Source organism: Vanessa cardui, chromosome 4 (assembly GCF_905220365.1).
Source record: "Vanessa cardui chromosome 4, ilVanCard2.1, whole genome shotgun sequence".
Taxonomy (NCBI): Eukaryota; Metazoa; Arthropoda; class Insecta; order Lepidoptera; family Nymphalidae; genus Vanessa; species Vanessa cardui.
In genome coordinates this window covers 13,699,244-13,716,646 of record NC_061126.1, presented here as the reverse complement: position 1 = coordinate 13,716,646, position 17,403 = coordinate 13,699,244, and the positions used below count along the sequence as shown (strand labels likewise).

Sequence of the window (17,403 nt, the reverse complement as noted above, 5' to 3'; positions counted from 1 at the left end):
ATAAGACATTCAAAGAAACGCCTAGTCACTTTACGAAGTCAGCGAGTAGAATGACATCATACAATAAATCTTCTGTTCATAGAACACCATTTGAAAATAAGGTTGTTTATCAATAATTTCAAAAATCATTGACCTTCAGCTGTGTAGACCACAGAATTTTTTTTTTAAGTATAAAAATAAAATTGGATGTATATGGAACTAGGACAAAATTCACAAAAAAATATATAATACATTAAAAAATTACATTCATAAAAAAATCGTAACGAACGAAGTTTGTAATTATTATAATGTGTTTTAATTGTTATATCGTGACTTGGCATACTAATTCGCTCATTAGTTATTAATTTAAAACAGGCAGTGCAAAAATAACACAGTTTCCTTATGATAAAATTAATTATATCGCATGAAATATTTAACTGACTTCTCTTTGATATTAATAAAGAGCTTAATGAAAAAGCGTATATGAACTTAATTAATATTACTTTTTAAGAAAATTTCTCTTATTTTTTTAATGTTGGATATAATACCAAGCTATTTGGTAATTTTCTTTTCGACTTAATAAATTAGAATATTTGTTTTACGAAAATTGTTCTATGAATTCCACTGAATGTTGGGTAGATGTGTATTTTTTTCTGAAAAGGTTTTGATATCGTTTGATACATAGTGCTGACATTATTTTCCATACCGTTCAACCGACCTCCATTTCAATTGGCACATTAAGGCACGGGCATACGGAACGGACAACATCTGCCAAGATTTTCTTATAAAGAATAAAATAAACCACAGTATAAGATGTACGAAATTAATACTTACAAATTTAAATATACGGGACTTTTCGCTTAAGATCTTCGTCTTAAAAAAAAACAACTAAAACCTTTTTTAATGCACATATCATTTCTCAACTAATCTGTATTCTGAGGTCGAGTACGTATTGATCTTTAGAAGTGGTAGGGAATATTCACAGACTACTTACGATGTATTGAATTATTCATTACAGAATATTTATACCCTAAAAAGAACTGTTGTGAGATTGAAAACATGACAACGAAATTGAATTAGTTGAACAGCTCTGATATCGGCGATGACGAAAAATATTGAAAACATACTACATGATTTTTGGAAAATGTTAACACTCGCCTCATTGCCTCCTCTGGTGACAGGAGGGCTGGTTCGTTTTTTACCCAGAGGATCGGAATTGCGATTCAACGGGGAAACGGCTGCAAGCATTCTTGCCACCATTCCACGCTGTCAAGATTTATACAGTAATTAGTTTTAGTTCATATTTGTATATATTTTTAAGTATTTAATGTTATTGATTCATAGGAAGTTTTCACGGTAAAATAATAATAATTTATTTATTCCATACAAAAATAATCTTTATAAACAGTTACATGGTTGAACTACGACAAAAGTCCTCAATGTATTATAACACGGTCATCAAACGAAACACAGATGAAGTACTGGCTATCCTAGCTAGGCTAATTAAATAACCTTTGTTATGCAATAATGTTGTATACTATATTTACTATACACCATTAAATATCTTATTCGTTTATAAAAAGGTGTGTATACGTGTGTAAACTTGAGTTAGATGATTGTATTGACGATCTTACTTCAACAAAAAATATTGAAATATTACTAACGAAATACGTTGAAATATTCCACTGAAAGTTTATAGCTCGTCACGTGTATAATAAAAAATCGTTTGCTGAAAAAGTTAGTCGTGTATAACGACATCGCAACACGATACTTAGACTAATTAACGCCCATGAGATTTATTTATAACATTCAACGCGATAACTACACCGAAAATAAATTATATTGATCCATTTTACAATATTATACAAATCTTTACTAATATTATAAATGTTAAAGTAATTCATTCTGTCTGTTTGTCTGCCGCTCGTTCACGACCAAACTATTGAAGCGATTTTCTTTTAATTTGGTAAGAAGCAAACTTGAAGGCCAACAAAGGACAAAAGTCACTTTTTTGCCTAACACATGACAAATAATTTTCTAAAACGCGAGCGTAGCCGCGGGCAATAACTAGTATTTGCAATAAAACATAACACTCCGTTTTGTTGCCTCCACTGGTGACATGATGACTGATTAAAATTTCCCTTCAGTATTATCATGCAGAACCGAGATGGCCCAGTGGTTAGAACACGTTAATATTAATCGATGATTGCTGTTTCAGCACCAGGCGATCTCCACTACATATTCAGGCTTAATTTGTGCTTATAATTCATCTCGTGCTCGGCGATGTAGAAAAACATAGTGAGGAAATTCTAATTTAACGAAATTCTGCCACATGAGTATTCAAGCAACCCACATTGGAACAGAGTGGTGGAATATATTCCAAACCTTTTCCTCAAAGGGAGAGGAGGCCTTAGCCCAGCTGTGGGAAATTTACAGGCTGTTAATGTAAAAAATGTAAATAAAATAAGATGCAACGGGAAAATGTTATTTGCCTATTTAAGTAGTTATTGCGAATTATTTATATTTTTATAAAAAGGTTGTAAAGCAGTACATCCTTAAAAAAGTCGTACATCTCTCAATACAAATTCTGTCCTGATTATACCTGGTTTTATCGCTGCAGACTTTGACAAAAAAATCTGTGACAAACTAACAATTTATGTATATATTTATTATGACAAAAACTTACGCTGTAAATATAAAGTTTCAAACCAGACCAACCCTCGCCCTGATGACTCAGAATATAGGCTTACCATTGAAACTGATGTCATATGCTAATTAATTATAGTCATTAGTCCACTTTGTTAGTTAAAAGTTATTTTACCTTGACCCAATAATGGCGCATCGGTTACTTACTTTGTAATTGACGTCATTAGAATATTCAAACAAATATAGTACATAAAACATTTTTTGGAAGTAATTAAAAAAATACAGTAATATTACTTAACACAGTATTGTATTGATAGATGATAAAAATGTAGGATTAGTATTAGTTGATTTTAATAGTTTTTAATGTTTTTTATTCTTAAAAAAAAGTAACGTACTTCGGATTTCTTTCCGCTAAATTATAATAATGGTTATTTTTTCGTATCGCGTGAGGCTAACATTCGGCCATGTTTTTCTTGGTTTTCCGTGTCTATGGCACATTACTTTTCGAATGATATGAATATATACTCGTTGGATAAAAGTTTCATTCCTCCTTTTATGACCACTTGTAAGATTTCGATTTATTAAACGTTTATTAGAAACAGCAAAATTGAAATAGACCATAGATAATTATGTTTATTTTATTAGTAATAAGTGGACAAACAAACCAAACCTTTTACCTAAATACATTGTTTTGACTTTTTCAAAAAGAGCTAATTCGATTTTCAAAGTAATGAAAAAAGATGATTAAATCAAAGATAATTATATAGATAATTTACTTTATTATTATTATATTTTAATTGTCTAGTGATATTATTTAATTTGATTATTTAAGGGATAGGCGCGACTGTTCCTTAGGTTTTAGTGACGTTGACAAATTGTCTCTGAAATGCAAAGAGAAATTGTTAAGATCCCTTAAGATTTCACCAAGAAGGGTGTCGGAATGTCCGTTGTAATAAATTATTTCAGGGAATTTAAGATATGTTTGTGAAGTTTGAATATTGAATATGAGAAAATTTAAAGAGTATATAGTAATATTCATATTCCTTATACTTTTATTTTAAGTATATGAATAAAAATGAATATTTTTGCCCGTTTTTCGTTCTTAAACCAATAATTCGTTTGTGTGTTCTGCACATTCATGCCAAAAATCTTTTCTTTATGTTTGTCCTTCGATAAAAACGTTTTATGTAGGCCCTTAGCCTCCCGTGTGAAAACGGAACGGGTATCAAATAAAGGCCTCGTTATTGGAAATATAAATATAAATTTGTTCCTAATGGAACTCCTGTGAATTTTTTTCTGATGTGAGAAATATGGTATTCGTTATTTTAATGAATTAAAGACTGATGTTTAAACATTTTTTGTGAAACTTTGAATTAATTTAAAACTCTACGGAAGTTAACATAATTTTCGGAAATTATCAAAATCAAAATATATATTATTCGAGTAGGCTTTTACGAGTACTTTTAAATCGTCATTTAACAACTATATTAAGTGAAGCTACAAGTGATTCGGAAAGTAGATTCTATCGAGGATCCGGTTAGTTGAATACAATTATATATGTATGTTGTACATCCGGCTTGCAAGTCAACAAGTATTAGATCCAATTATAAAATTCTATAAATATAAAAATCGATGCTTAGGGTTTCGTTAGTTTGCTGTGGATTTATATCGATTTCTGAATAATGTTTCCTATGGGACATCTTATTTGGCAAGAATCTTTTCATACATTTTATTTTCTAAAAATCATTAAAGAAATATTTTTCTTAATGAATACATAAATAAATAAACTTGTAAAATATTATACTACATATAGTTATGTGTGTTGTGAATTGTTAATGTTGCCAGTTAAAATAACCTGTTAACAGAATTCATTAGTTGTTTACAAATTTTAAGTTATGTTACACGATGAAATTGCGACTCGAACCAAAATTAAATTTAAAATAATATTTATAGAAGGCTCGTAAAAGGAGTTCATACTACAATATTGAAATATAATAAAACGACCACTGGTTCGGAAAGTAGATTCTATTAAGAAGAACTGGCAAGAAACTCAGTAATTACTGTTTCTCGCCATTTTAATTACAGAGTATGTCAGTTAAGTTCAGTTTTTTTTTATATACACTGCCTACTACCAATACGTTCAAATAAAAAAGTAATATGCCTTATTTTTAATTTTTTTTTAATAGGCCAAGTTAGTATTACATTTTGTTTTGAAACTGTCTAACCAATTTAATAATCCGATTCCTCGAACTTCTATGATATGACGAATAAGTAGAAGAAGCATATTAATTAATATATAAACGTTATAAAATAAAGAATCATACGTTTTCCTTCAAATATGTTTTCAAAGAACTATTAAACTTTTCTATTTCAAAATCTCAGGTGAAACCGTGCTATCCGTGAAGCTATTAAAGGAGTCCGTATACGTTTTAAATGCACAATGCTGTACGAATTGAGAACTATCGCCGTCTTGAAAGAGGAATGGCGTTGGAAATCCTAAACTGCTCGAGTTTCCCGCTAGGTTAAGCTTTAAAGGTAATGGTCTGTTACTTTACGAGCATTCCGTAATGTTCCAAATATATATACGTGTATATTTATACGCAACATATTATGCGACGTCTTGTTTTATCTCGGCTTACAACGCGCAATCACGTTGCCTATCTAAACAACACAGGTATAATCTCGTATTTGAAAATAAGATTCCTGAAATGTTTTACATGGAAGCTTTTACGCCTTTTTGAATCCGTTAGTTTTAGAAGCAAATATTGTTATAAAAAGAATACCCATATAATAATTAAATTAAATGTTCAATCTTTTTTAAATTAATTCGTTGCAATGGTAACAATATAGTTCCAAATCTTTTGATATTTCAGTTAAGTAGGCTTACAAATACATTAAAAATATACAATTATACATTTAAAATATGGTCATGTTCATGTAATGCTTGTCATGCATGTCACAAAATAAAGAGTTATATGAAAAAAAAAAATAATAAATAGGTCACTCTTGAGCCGAGATGGCCCAGTGGTTAGAACACGTGCATCTTAACCGATGATTTCGGATTCAAACCCAGGCAAGCCCAACTATATATTCGTGCTTAATTTGTGTTTATAATCTATCTCGTGCTCGACCGTGAAGGAAAACATCGTGAGGAAACCTGCATGTCTCTAATTTCATTGAAGTTCTGCCACATGTGCATTCCACCAACCCGCATTGAAACAGCGTGGTGGAATATGTTACAACTTACAAGGCCTTTCTTTAATGGGAGAGGAGGCCATTAGCCCAGCAGTGGGAAATTTACAAGCTGTTACTTTACTTTTTTTTAGGTCACACTTTGAACTATATTCGAAATACGCCAATTAGATGAATATCAACTGTGTAGCGTTTTATACTATAATCATCATCCTTGTTTGGAATAACATGCCTTCTTTACTAATGTATTTATTGCAAATATTGTTTTACTACATTTTTTCAGACTTTGTTTCAATAATAAAATTTCCCAGACATTTTTAATCTTGCCGTTTCATAGATTTAAATCATTGGTATGATTGATAAATTCATTTTACTATGAACGACATTTCAAGGGGCGTATTGTTCAAACATATTTCCAATTTACAATTAGACAATCTTATTATATTCAAATATATTATTATGAAGATGAGGTGATGACATCACCATTCCTTGTCGTACTCGTGCAAGTTGGTAAAAAACCATGAGAAAACCGGCATATGTTAGATAAAGATCAGCTATAGATTGGAACAGCGTGAAACGCAAGAGATTATGCGATCTTTTCTCCGCAGTAGACATTAACCGACTAATACTTCTTTAGGTGTCTCATATATTGAAGCGCCTTGGGGGTTAAAAAGACTCGTATGATAATATTAAATGTTCTCTATCCTCTCCGCCGTCACTCTCAACAGCCTCAAAGCCTATAACCCTACCCTTTGTTGTATATTATATTATAATTATAACATAACAATTTATATTATCAAAGAAACTCTTTTGTTTTTTTTTTATTTTACACCATAATTATTTATTTGTGTTCTTTAATTACCCATAATTAATATCATTAACTACCAAATTTAATGTTTGAAACCCCGGAACTCCTACAATTTTATTAAAGAATTTTGAAAAACATATATTTTTATTTTCATATGATAAGTGACGAATGGATCATTGAAATGATCGAACATATTTCAGCAAAAACAGTAAGAACTAGCGCGCACTGGTGATTTTTGTCACGGTGACTGTTTCGTCACTCTTGTCGAATGAATATGTATGGAGGTTCGCGCACGTTACGACGTGACAATTGGGTGACATTTGTGTCTGCATCTGTACATATTCACGGACTTGATAAGAGTGACGAAACAGTCACCGTGACAAAAATCACCAATGCGCGCTAGTTCTAACAATGATCCAATGTACTATCGCTAATATCAAATCGCCGTCGCCGACATCGCTGTAAATGACGTTGACATTGATGTCAACTAGCGTAGACAACTATTTGTCGCCCGCGGCTTTGCACACGTTTTAGGGTGTTGGTAATCATGTGTTGGGCAAAAAAAGTAACCTAAATCTCCTTTCTTGGAGTTCAAATTTGCTTCACACCAAATTTTATCAAATTCGGTTAAGCGGTTTGGTGGTAGGGCTTTGTGCAAGCCCGCCTGGGTAGGTACCACCCACTCATCAGATATTCTACCACTAAATAACAGTACGCAGTATTGTTGCGTTCCAATTGCTTGAAGGGTGAGCCAGTGTTACTACAGGCACAAGGGACATAGCATCTTACTTCCCAAGGTTGGTGGCACATTGGCGATGTAAGGAATAGTTAATATTTCTTACGGCACTTAACCATCAGGTGGCTCATATGCCCATCCGCCAACCTATACCATAAAAATAAAAAAAATAAAAATTGCGAAAGAACGCCAGACAGACTGACAGACTGACTTTGACATTTATATTATTAATATAGAAACATAGATTACTTTCTCATGATACGATCATAACGACTGCAGGTCTGTATAGAAAATAAGAAGTATTTTTTAATACAACCATTTCCATGAAATGAAATAACTTAAGCTAAATTACACGTTAGCGAAATTAAACATATACTTAAATAAATTGAAGTAAAATAAACTCGCATTCGTTCTATGACTTCTATTCCTAGCCCTCACTTTAATTAATCACTTTTGTTCCGAGAAATGTTCCCGTAGGAGTTTCAGGAACCGTACTAATTTATGCTTCCTACGTTTCAATATTGGCAGCTTCATTTCATGTATGATAATGTATGTTAAGTTGCACTACACTTAGGGAGTATTACTGTGCTTTCTGCTCTACATACTCTCAAATTATTTATGATTTCTGAAGTAATATATATTTTTTTATCATTACATAGTATAAAACAAAGTATCTCACCGCTGTCTGTCCTTATGTATGTTTTGATCTTTAAAATTACACGACGGATTTTGATGCGGTTTTTTTCAACAGATATATTGACTAATATTAATTTAAACAATGGTATTTAACTAACATAACTCTGTATTTTTTAAATGTTAAAAAAGAGTAACTACTGAATTTCTTGCCGGTTCTTTTCGGTAGAATCTACTTTCCGAACCGGTGGTAGCTTCACTTAATTGTAAAATGACGATTCAAAAGTGCTTATAAAAGCCTACTTGAATAAAGTTTATTTTGATTTGATTTGATTTAACTCAAGAGGAAGGCTTATATGTATAAAACATGCACGATATAGTAGAGAAACCTTGATAATTTTAGAATTTTCTTTTGTCGTAAATAAACAAATTCTGTAGCATATTAAGTATCAGCATTGTACTCGTGTATAGCCGACGCGGGTCGCTAGTATATGATTATATTTGTGTATAATGATATAACTATACATAAATTGTCTGAATCAAAAAAAAAAAACAATTAAACACAGATTAAAAATTAAAAATAGCTGAGTTAATTAAATTTAAAAAAAAGCGCAACGTTTATTGAACTAGTTAAAAAATATCGATATCTATGGTTTGTAGCAACTAAGCAAACGTGACAGAAAAATTGGAATGATAATATATTCTAGTCTTTTTAGTAGAATAAAACGCATTTCGAACATTGAAGTTAAAGCTGGCAGTCGGCCAAGCGAAAAAGACATGGCTCGTGACGAAGAGAGTGCAACTCGCATCTGGCAGCAGCTGCCGGTAAGACGTGCACGGTTGTCACATATTCTGATTTCAAGGGCTCTAGAGCGCCCCATATTAATGACAAAACAGGTGTATTGAGATTGCAAGCTTCGTTCATTTGGCTATGAAAACTGTAGTAAGAATTACGCTATGAATAATGGATGTGAATGTAAATTTTAATCTCTATATTTGGCTTACAGTTTTTTACTTTGCAAATGTTATATGTAAAATTAAAATTATTGAAAAATATTACTATTAAACTAATCTTAAATATAATTAATACAAATATAATGATTGAAAATATCGGTTCATAATTTTTTATCAACACATAACATTCTTTTGTTCAGAAAATTCGCTAACATCGCTTGTAATTAATAAAACTCTAACTTAAGGTACTTCACATTTTTTCCGAAAATTTTGTTTGTTTTCAAGTCTCTTTACTCCACTAATATATATCTTAACATATTATTAAAACAGAAAAAAGTTACCTCAAATCAATCATAATGTTCATTTTTCATTTGCCTTAATTGTTTATTTCATTATTAATTCAGCATCACCTGTATTTCATAAACATTATACCTCTTATGAACTCGACCCGTTAATTAAGAGGTATACCATAATAACAGCATGAATCTGACTCCTAAACTTTAACTATAAATAACTTTAAGTAGGCTAGTTGATAAACTAGGGCATATGTTATTAAAAATTAAAAAGATGAGTTTGATAAAAATAAACTTTTAAGTAATTTCCTCTTAGACCTCCAGAAGACGCAATTTTCTTTAATTGCATTTGACAAATGAATGAATGAATGAATGTAATCTCCAAATATTATTTGTTCGTGTTCTGAATTTAAAAACTTCGAAAACAACTGTCATTTAAAATATTTTAATCTTTTTATGCTTGTTTCAGATTATTTAAAAGGAGAGTACTCGGAGGTTTGTATGTTATTTATATTGTGTATCACTCACCCGGTCTTTGGTGCTCCTACTCGGTGCTTACGTTAATCCGTACCCCGCCACAAAGTGCCAGCATTGGCTCGAGTTTCATATTACATTGGAGTCCGCTCAAAGGCATGGATTTTAATTTTAATACTCTTAATTCAGATAAGCTTTACCGGCACTCATTAAAATGTCAATGTAGCCAGTTTTTTTTTATACAAATGGACATTAAAAAGCCAATTTTCAATCATCAGGATTTACCGAAATTGGTACTTTCGGTGCTTACAAATCAGATACATATTTTAAAACTAATATTTTGCTCTCACTATCGACGCACAGACAAAACTAAGTGTAGAAAGCTGAAATTCGGAACATATGTCTATTTTATAATGTTTAGAATTTTAAATTTATCCACTTTAAGGGATGATAGAAATGGTCAGATTTGCATTAATTATTTTACCCTCACCAAATCCGGCCTCGCGGTTTGTTATCAATAAGTACACAACATTGGGTAAATTATGGCTGAACACTTATGGTTCCTAATTATATAAACTTTTGTTACTGTCAGCTGTTAGTAGAAATACTTTAAAAAGCCTCGTTGGCAGGATGTTTATAAATAGTTATTGAAAAGACAAAATACGATTAAAATATATTTTTTAATCTATGCTTTTTCTATTAATTTATATATGGCACTGGCAATTTTGAATATGATTGTATTATCAAGCCTATCTGTGACGTATATTCTATAGCATGTTAAATAAAAGTAAACAAATTAATGCTTGGGTATAAAACTTTATGTTGGAATGCTTTCAAAAAAATGTTACTCGTTGTTGAATACCAAAGGAGAGCATTTAAATAGTTTGTATCGGATATTCTCTTTGCCCCAATACGAAAGTCATTCACTTTAATCTTGCCAACAATGTATTACTAGTCCAGTTGTGAGACTCAAATGTACAGATACTTTTGAGTCATAAAAATACAAAGGTAAGATAATCGTTTCATTCTTTTCTAGTTCATTTCATTTTTCCTACGAATTTTAGTTTATTTATAAAGTAGAATATTTTGTTGAGTTAGGGTAGTAAAAAAAACACAAAGACTTACTTACCGTAATTCCAAATAAATCTTAAATATATTCTTGTAAATATATTTTGTGCCGGTCCATATTTTTACACTGAAGTTTTAATACTTGCGTAAAAATTACATCATAAAACCAAAAAAACAGGAAGAAAAGCAGAAAGGTGGTTAAGTATTTACGCTGAAAAGAAAAGAATTCCTGTTCCATTATTAATTTTGCATTTTTGAGGAAAACAACTAACGAGCGTGAAGTTCTGCGGTGAGCTAAAACTTATCCAAGGTCATAATTAATTATGAAATTTGTGCTTAAAAACAGGAAATAAGCATTTTTTGATATTATTATATTTATAACTATAAATTAAGGAAGAAATTATGAAATTATTTATTGTTTTTAGAATTTAACAAAGACAAACTGCAAAGTAAAATGGCAGCCCATAGGAGCCCTTTGAGAAAATATATAAATTGTAATAATGATTTGAAAACTAATTTTGTAAATGACAAATACGAGTATAAATAAACTGAAACTAAAACCTCCTTTTCACATCTCAAATAATAATAATATTGCTTTCATTAAAAATGTTTTATTCAAGCATCATATTATGTAATAGGAATTTTTTACTCATATTCGAAATTGAAAATTGTACTCTCTTCGCTCCCGATGAAGCTTCACTCCAAAATATACAAGTCGGTACCGTGTGCTGAAGTTCATTGCCTCTTTAATATTTAATTTAGATGTATTAGATCAATGTTTTTAGCGGTTTTGGCAATGAATGTTCTTATAAATTGGTAGCTAATTGTTTTAAGTATAATAAAAGTTAAACACTTTTGCGTTTAATGCCCTTAGCACTAATAATATACCTAAGTATTTAAAGTAGCAGTTTTACAAAAAGCTAGATAATATAAAAAATAATTTTAATGTTATTTATTGTGTTGCAACTGTAACTATTGTATTTCTAAAATTCAAAGAGTATTACTAAACAACAAACTATCCTTGAAAAATATTATTAAATAATTTCTACGGGCATTCATTTGTAAAAACCTAACTAGGATTATAATTATTATCTTGTATTATTCATGAAATGTCAGTACGCAGTTAGAGTTCCCATATAAACCTTCATGCACTATCCTTTATTTGTATACACAAATAACAATAAAAAACAGAGGGCATTATCAATAAAGATAATTAATTGAACTGTACTGTCCGTGTTGTACCTTAATGTATCGGGTTGTTAAATAGATGGCGTTAAAAGAATATTTTTTTATTTGTATTCAACGCCATCTATGGGTATATCCGCAAACTTCTATAAAACGTAACTTTATTTTCGAACTAAGCAACACAAGCCTGACATTGATTTTAACGTTTAGTATCTGCCTTGTGATTGGCTACTTTTCAATAAATATTCTAACAACCAATAAAAAAACGAGGTTCATCAATGTTCTGCCACGTAAATGAAAACAATAGTAGTATAGAAAACAAATTCCTGTGAATCAATCTGTCATTCAGATGACTGTACGAGTAGTGTATCCGCCTTGAATTAAATTTTTTGTGAACAAAAGTAAGTAATAAATTAATCTTTTCGAATATATTAACTGTGTATGAATCGATCTATGAAATTATGCAATTAACAAGTTTTATCCTAGTGCAGTGCTTTTATTACAAGACCTTATTACATTGACGTCATTGATTTCCATCACAAAACAAGAATTTAGCTTCAATCTTTTATTACAATAATTGCCTTTTTGAAATCTTATTATATATAATGTAAAAAATATTGAGTAAAAATAAGTAAATAAATAAATTGGTGGCTCTTAGCAATTCAATAAAACTGCTTCATAACATATTATTTACATATTCGAATTTCATCACAACGGACTGTTTTTTTGAATACAGAAAACATTGTATACTTCTATAAGAAATCAGTTAGAAACTACTCAATATAAAGGCATAGAGTCATTCATTAATTTATCTCGTTCTTAATTGACGTTATTACGAAAATGTGTCGACTCCTTACGCGACGAATATCGTCCTAATTTGTTTGTTCCAATTTAGTTGTTAGTGACTAAATCCACGCGAATATTACTTTTATCACACCTTTATGCATACTCCCTACATTACTAGATAACACTGATAAGATAAAATAAAATTGCTACATCAATCTTTCAATAATGTTTTGCAGTGAATAATATGTTCCGATATTGTTGTAGGTTGCAGGGTCCACAATGGCGGCCCAAGTACAAGCCCTGTATGACTTCGCGGGTGAACCAGGGACCACAGAAATGTCAATCACCTGCGGAGAAGTGTTAACACTTTTGAATACAGATATCGGTGAAGGATGGTGGGAAGGAAAAAATGCTCAGGGTCAAACAGGTTTGTTTCCCGCAGCATACGTAAGGAAGCTCTCTCCAGAAGAATCAGCACCAACAAAAGTAGCTCCTCCCGCACCCAGATATGACCAGGCAGCTGATGAATGGGGTGAACAACAATATAGTGCAGGAGATAATAATTACCAGAGAGCAGCTTCACATGATGATGGCTGGGATGATGATTGGGACGATGACACATATTCAGAAATAGGTCCAGGTGCTCCTCAAAGTAAGCCATCAATGAGCCGTCAGCAACAACTTACTCCATTACCTGGAATGCCTATTAGTGACTTCAATCAACAAATGGATGATAACACCTCCTCATTTGGTTCAACAGTTGGAACAGTGAGAAAAAATAAATTTGCACCATCTTCAAAAATTAGCGGAGAGAGCTATTTATTGGCAACATTAAATGTTGAGGTGCCCGAAACTGAAAAAGTTTATATAGTTCAAGAAGGAGATGGCTATGTATGGGCCCAAATTACACAGCCGTATAATGTAACAGTTGCATCTCCGAAGAAAGAATCAAAATTCAAGGGTATTAAGAGCTTTATAGCATATCAATTAACTCCTTCCTTTAATAATATACAAGTGTCTAGAAGATATAAGCATTTTGATTGGCTACATGAAAGATTACAAGAGAAATTTACACTTATACCCATCCCACCGCTACCAGATAAACAAATATCAGGCCGCTATGATGAACAATTAATTGAACGCAGGCGAGTACAGTTACAGGAGTTTGTAGATTGGATGTGTAAACATCCTGTTTTATCTAAAAGTGATGTGTGGCAACATTTTCTTACTTGCACAGATGAAAAACGTTGGAAAGCTGGTAAAAGACAAGCAGAGCGGGATAACTTATTAGGCCTTAACTACTGTGTATCATTAGTTGTACCTGAGAAAGCTTTATTGCAATCACAAGTAGACCATATTACAGAGCAATGTCACACATTTATAGGTAGTATGGACACGGCAGTAAAATCTGTTACCAATATGTGTTTAGCACAAACAAAGAGGTTCCAAGGACCTTACAAAACTGACTGTCAAAAGGTGGGTGAAGCAATTTATAACTTAGGAAATGCCCTCAGCTTGGACGAGGGGACTGTCATATCAACTGCAAAACTAACATCTGCTATAAAAATGACTGGCGGTGCTTATATCGAAATTGGCAGGATGTATGAGGATCAACCGAAATATGATTGGGAACCCCTCGGTGACAAATTCCATCTGTACAAGGGCATAGTAGGTTCATTTCCAGACGTTTTAGCGAATCACAAGGGAGCTGTGCAGAAAAGACGAGAGTGTGAGAGATTGACAGCTGAACACAAAATGGAAGTAGCACAACTGAATGAAGTATTGAGAAGAACCGATGTCATATCATATGCCCTTCTTGCCGAAATCAATCACTTCAAATCAGAAAGAACAGAGGACTTGAAAGCTACAATGCAAAAATTTTTGCGACAGCAAATTAATTTCTATAAAAGAATAGTCGAAAAATTGGAAGTAACTCTTAACCAGTACGATGAATAATACCTCAATTAAATGACTACTGATAGAATTGAAAATTTTCAATGAGCATTTTGAATATGGACTATTGCCATTGTATCCTATTATAATATTGGTATTGATATTTTGTAGGTATATCTAAATCTTAGGATTGAAATGGACTTGATAATGAATTTATATTGTGATGAAAGTGACTGAATGTAAAATAATGCTTAATACACACAAAACTGTTTAATTTTTATATACTGAGATGTTCTGTATATAGTTTGCTATGTTAAATTTTCCATAAAATAATATTTTTTATCACTTATATACGATTTTTTATTTGAACTTTTACTAATATTTTTTTCATTTATTTTGAGACATTGTGTAGCATAAGTGTTGTAATATTCCATTTTTAAAGTAAAACAATAAAAAGTAAAATCGTTCTTATTGTCTTTTATTATATTGTTACTGATTTTATGACTTTCGTTACTTAAAAATAACATACGAATTATACATAGTAAGTATGACGATCTTTTAAATATATTTCTGTAACTTATATACCAAGATAACTTTTTTTTTCGTTATTTCAGGATATCTTCATGGGCGAAAGTGACAAGTAAGGTGTCCACTTATGCTGAGTTTCAAAACGAATTGTTCAGATCTTCAGAGGTCCACAGAATCTGCAAAATATAATGGCAGAAGAAAAAAAGAAGGACTCGAGTGCATTATTGGTTAAGAAGAAAAAAGTTAAACCAAGAAAATCGAGAGACGCAGACTGTTGTAGCGTCAATTTCCTAAAGTGTGTTCTGCATATATTCAATGTTATATTTTTGGTAAGTTTCTATTTTTTTTAAATGATATTTATATTATAACCAAATTATTATCTATGGCAAGTAATAGACAAGCGGTATCAATTGAAAAAGGCTAACTAAATAAAAAAGAAAACGAAAAAAGTTAATTTCTAATCAATTCTATAATAAAATGAAGAACCGTTTTAGTTTGAGAACCAATACAGTACCTCTATGCATAAACCTCAGTGAAAATTCCTATATTGGAATATGATGGAAATCTAATAAAAGTTAAGTTGCTTCGTGAAACTAGTGAAATTATTTACTGCGTTCTGAATTACAAATTCTTAATTGCATTTAATATGTAGCTTTACAGCATTACACTTAAAGCTATAATTAATAAGCTAGGTACTTGAAACTGTTATAATAATATTACAATTTATTTATATTAAAAAATAAAGGACCTTTTTAGGCAACAATACTCGCCGTATATCACTGTAATACGTAAATTCAAGGTCAAAGTTATTTATTTTGTTTTTCTCCTTTTACTGTGAGAGTTACTCGATTAACTATATCTCAGATAACATTTACCAGAACGACGCAGCGCTGGCTTTTTTATCTCTTTAAATATTGACTACAATTTTACTATACCTTTATTGAGTCATATAACATCAAAAGTGTTGTATCATAAATTAAGATACATCAATCAATAATTGCATGTAGTTTTGATATAGCAGAACTATTAGTAAATCACATGGAATACCAAAATCTAACTTTTGTTTACCTTTATTCTTTCGATTGAAATAGACTGAAATTAAGAAATAGATGAACTCATATATATGTTCAATGCACAGGTTAATAAAGAGATTTAGTTTGGATACATACATAAAAAACTAACAAAAAAAAACAAATAAGTAATGCCAATGTATAACAATTATTTTTATTGGCTGTGTAAATAAAACTTAAACTATTTACACAAAACTAACAAGATTATAACGATACAGGTATAATCTATTGCTGATAAGGTTTAGTGCCATGTATCTCGTTATAAGTAATCTGTAATAAAAAAAAAATAGTTTTGTGATCAAGATGATACTATGAGTTATATTAGATGTTAACATTAAAAATTTTAACATGCAATTTTTTTATTTCTTCTCGGATTTTCTTGTAACCGTTGTCTTATATTGATTTTAATACTTTATCAACGACTATCGCCACGCCCCGAATTAACACTATTAAAGTTTAATCTCGACATGTTTAAGCCAATTAAACCGATATATATCGTTATGAATAAAGCCGAATCGTTTTATTGTTTGTTTAAACGCGCTTATCAAGATCTAGCAAACCAGTTCCAAATACTAATTTTTATTTTTAATAACCTATTTGTTAAAATGGTTATAGACTAAAAAAAACACTGCGATTAACGCGGGAAATATTGGCGGCAGCTTCTAACTAGTGTCACGAGCAATTTCGGTTAAATTTAAAACTAAAACTGGTCGTGATATTATACATTGAATACTCCGTTTGGAATTTTTCTGTCAGTTTACACAATCGCTAGGCTTAACGAAAACTACCTTAACTGTGTTTACGTGTAACAGATAAGTTATGTCATCGCCTATGTTGTAGCACGCCTACTGTTATAGTTTTTAACCTACATAAGATTTCTAATTTCCGACGTGTCTGTTTTAAAGTAATTAACGCCTCGCGCGTGATAGGAATAGAACGGTTACCGTTTTTTAAATCTGAAACAGTTTAAGAACTAAATTAAAATTCCTAATATAAAAAATATATTTTTTGAATGTTTAAAAATTTATTTTTTTAATTGATAATTTATATTATAGTTTATATTCTTAGTTATATTTAACGAAGTTGAAATATGAACTTTGAGCATATTAATGATACCACTCAATTGCTTGCATTCGCCTACTTCAAATAGAGTACATT

The 17,403-nt window shown here is 30.9% G+C and overlaps 2 protein-coding genes across 4 annotated transcripts in view; both read left to right on the top strand.

Moving 5' to 3' along the window:
- The window catches only part of LOC124544052 (CD151 antigen-like), an 84,964-nt gene that overhangs the window by 59,027 nt on the left and 8,534 nt on the right, over positions 1-17,403 (top strand). For 2 of the 3 annotated variants that reach the window (XM_047122446.1, XM_047122447.1), the window contains exons 2-3: positions 9,711-9,736; positions 15,262-15,504. In XM_047122446.1, coding sequence (XP_046978402.1) covers positions 15,364-15,504 — 141 coding nt within the window. In that variant the 5' untranslated portion in view covers positions 9,711-9,736; positions 15,262-15,363. The remainder of the gene's footprint in view (positions 1-9,710; positions 9,737-15,261; positions 15,505-17,403) is intronic. The other variant, XM_047122448.1, reaches the window with a different exon arrangement.
- On the top strand, positions 12,226-15,114 carry LOC124544050 (sorting nexin lst-4). Its single transcript, XM_047122445.1, has 2 exons — positions 12,226-12,369; positions 13,019-15,114. Exon 2 carries the CDS (start codon positions 13,034-13,036, stop codon positions 14,708-14,710), a length of 1,677 nt encoding a protein of 558 aa, XP_046978401.1. The 5' UTR covers positions 12,226-12,369; positions 13,019-13,033; the 3' UTR covers positions 14,711-15,114.

What these genes read in the sequence shown, in the direction of transcription:
- LOC124544050 (XM_047122445.1), top strand. Translation starts at nt 13,034, where the DNA reads ATGGCGGCCCAAGTACAAGCCCTGTATGACTTCGCGGGTGAACCAGGG.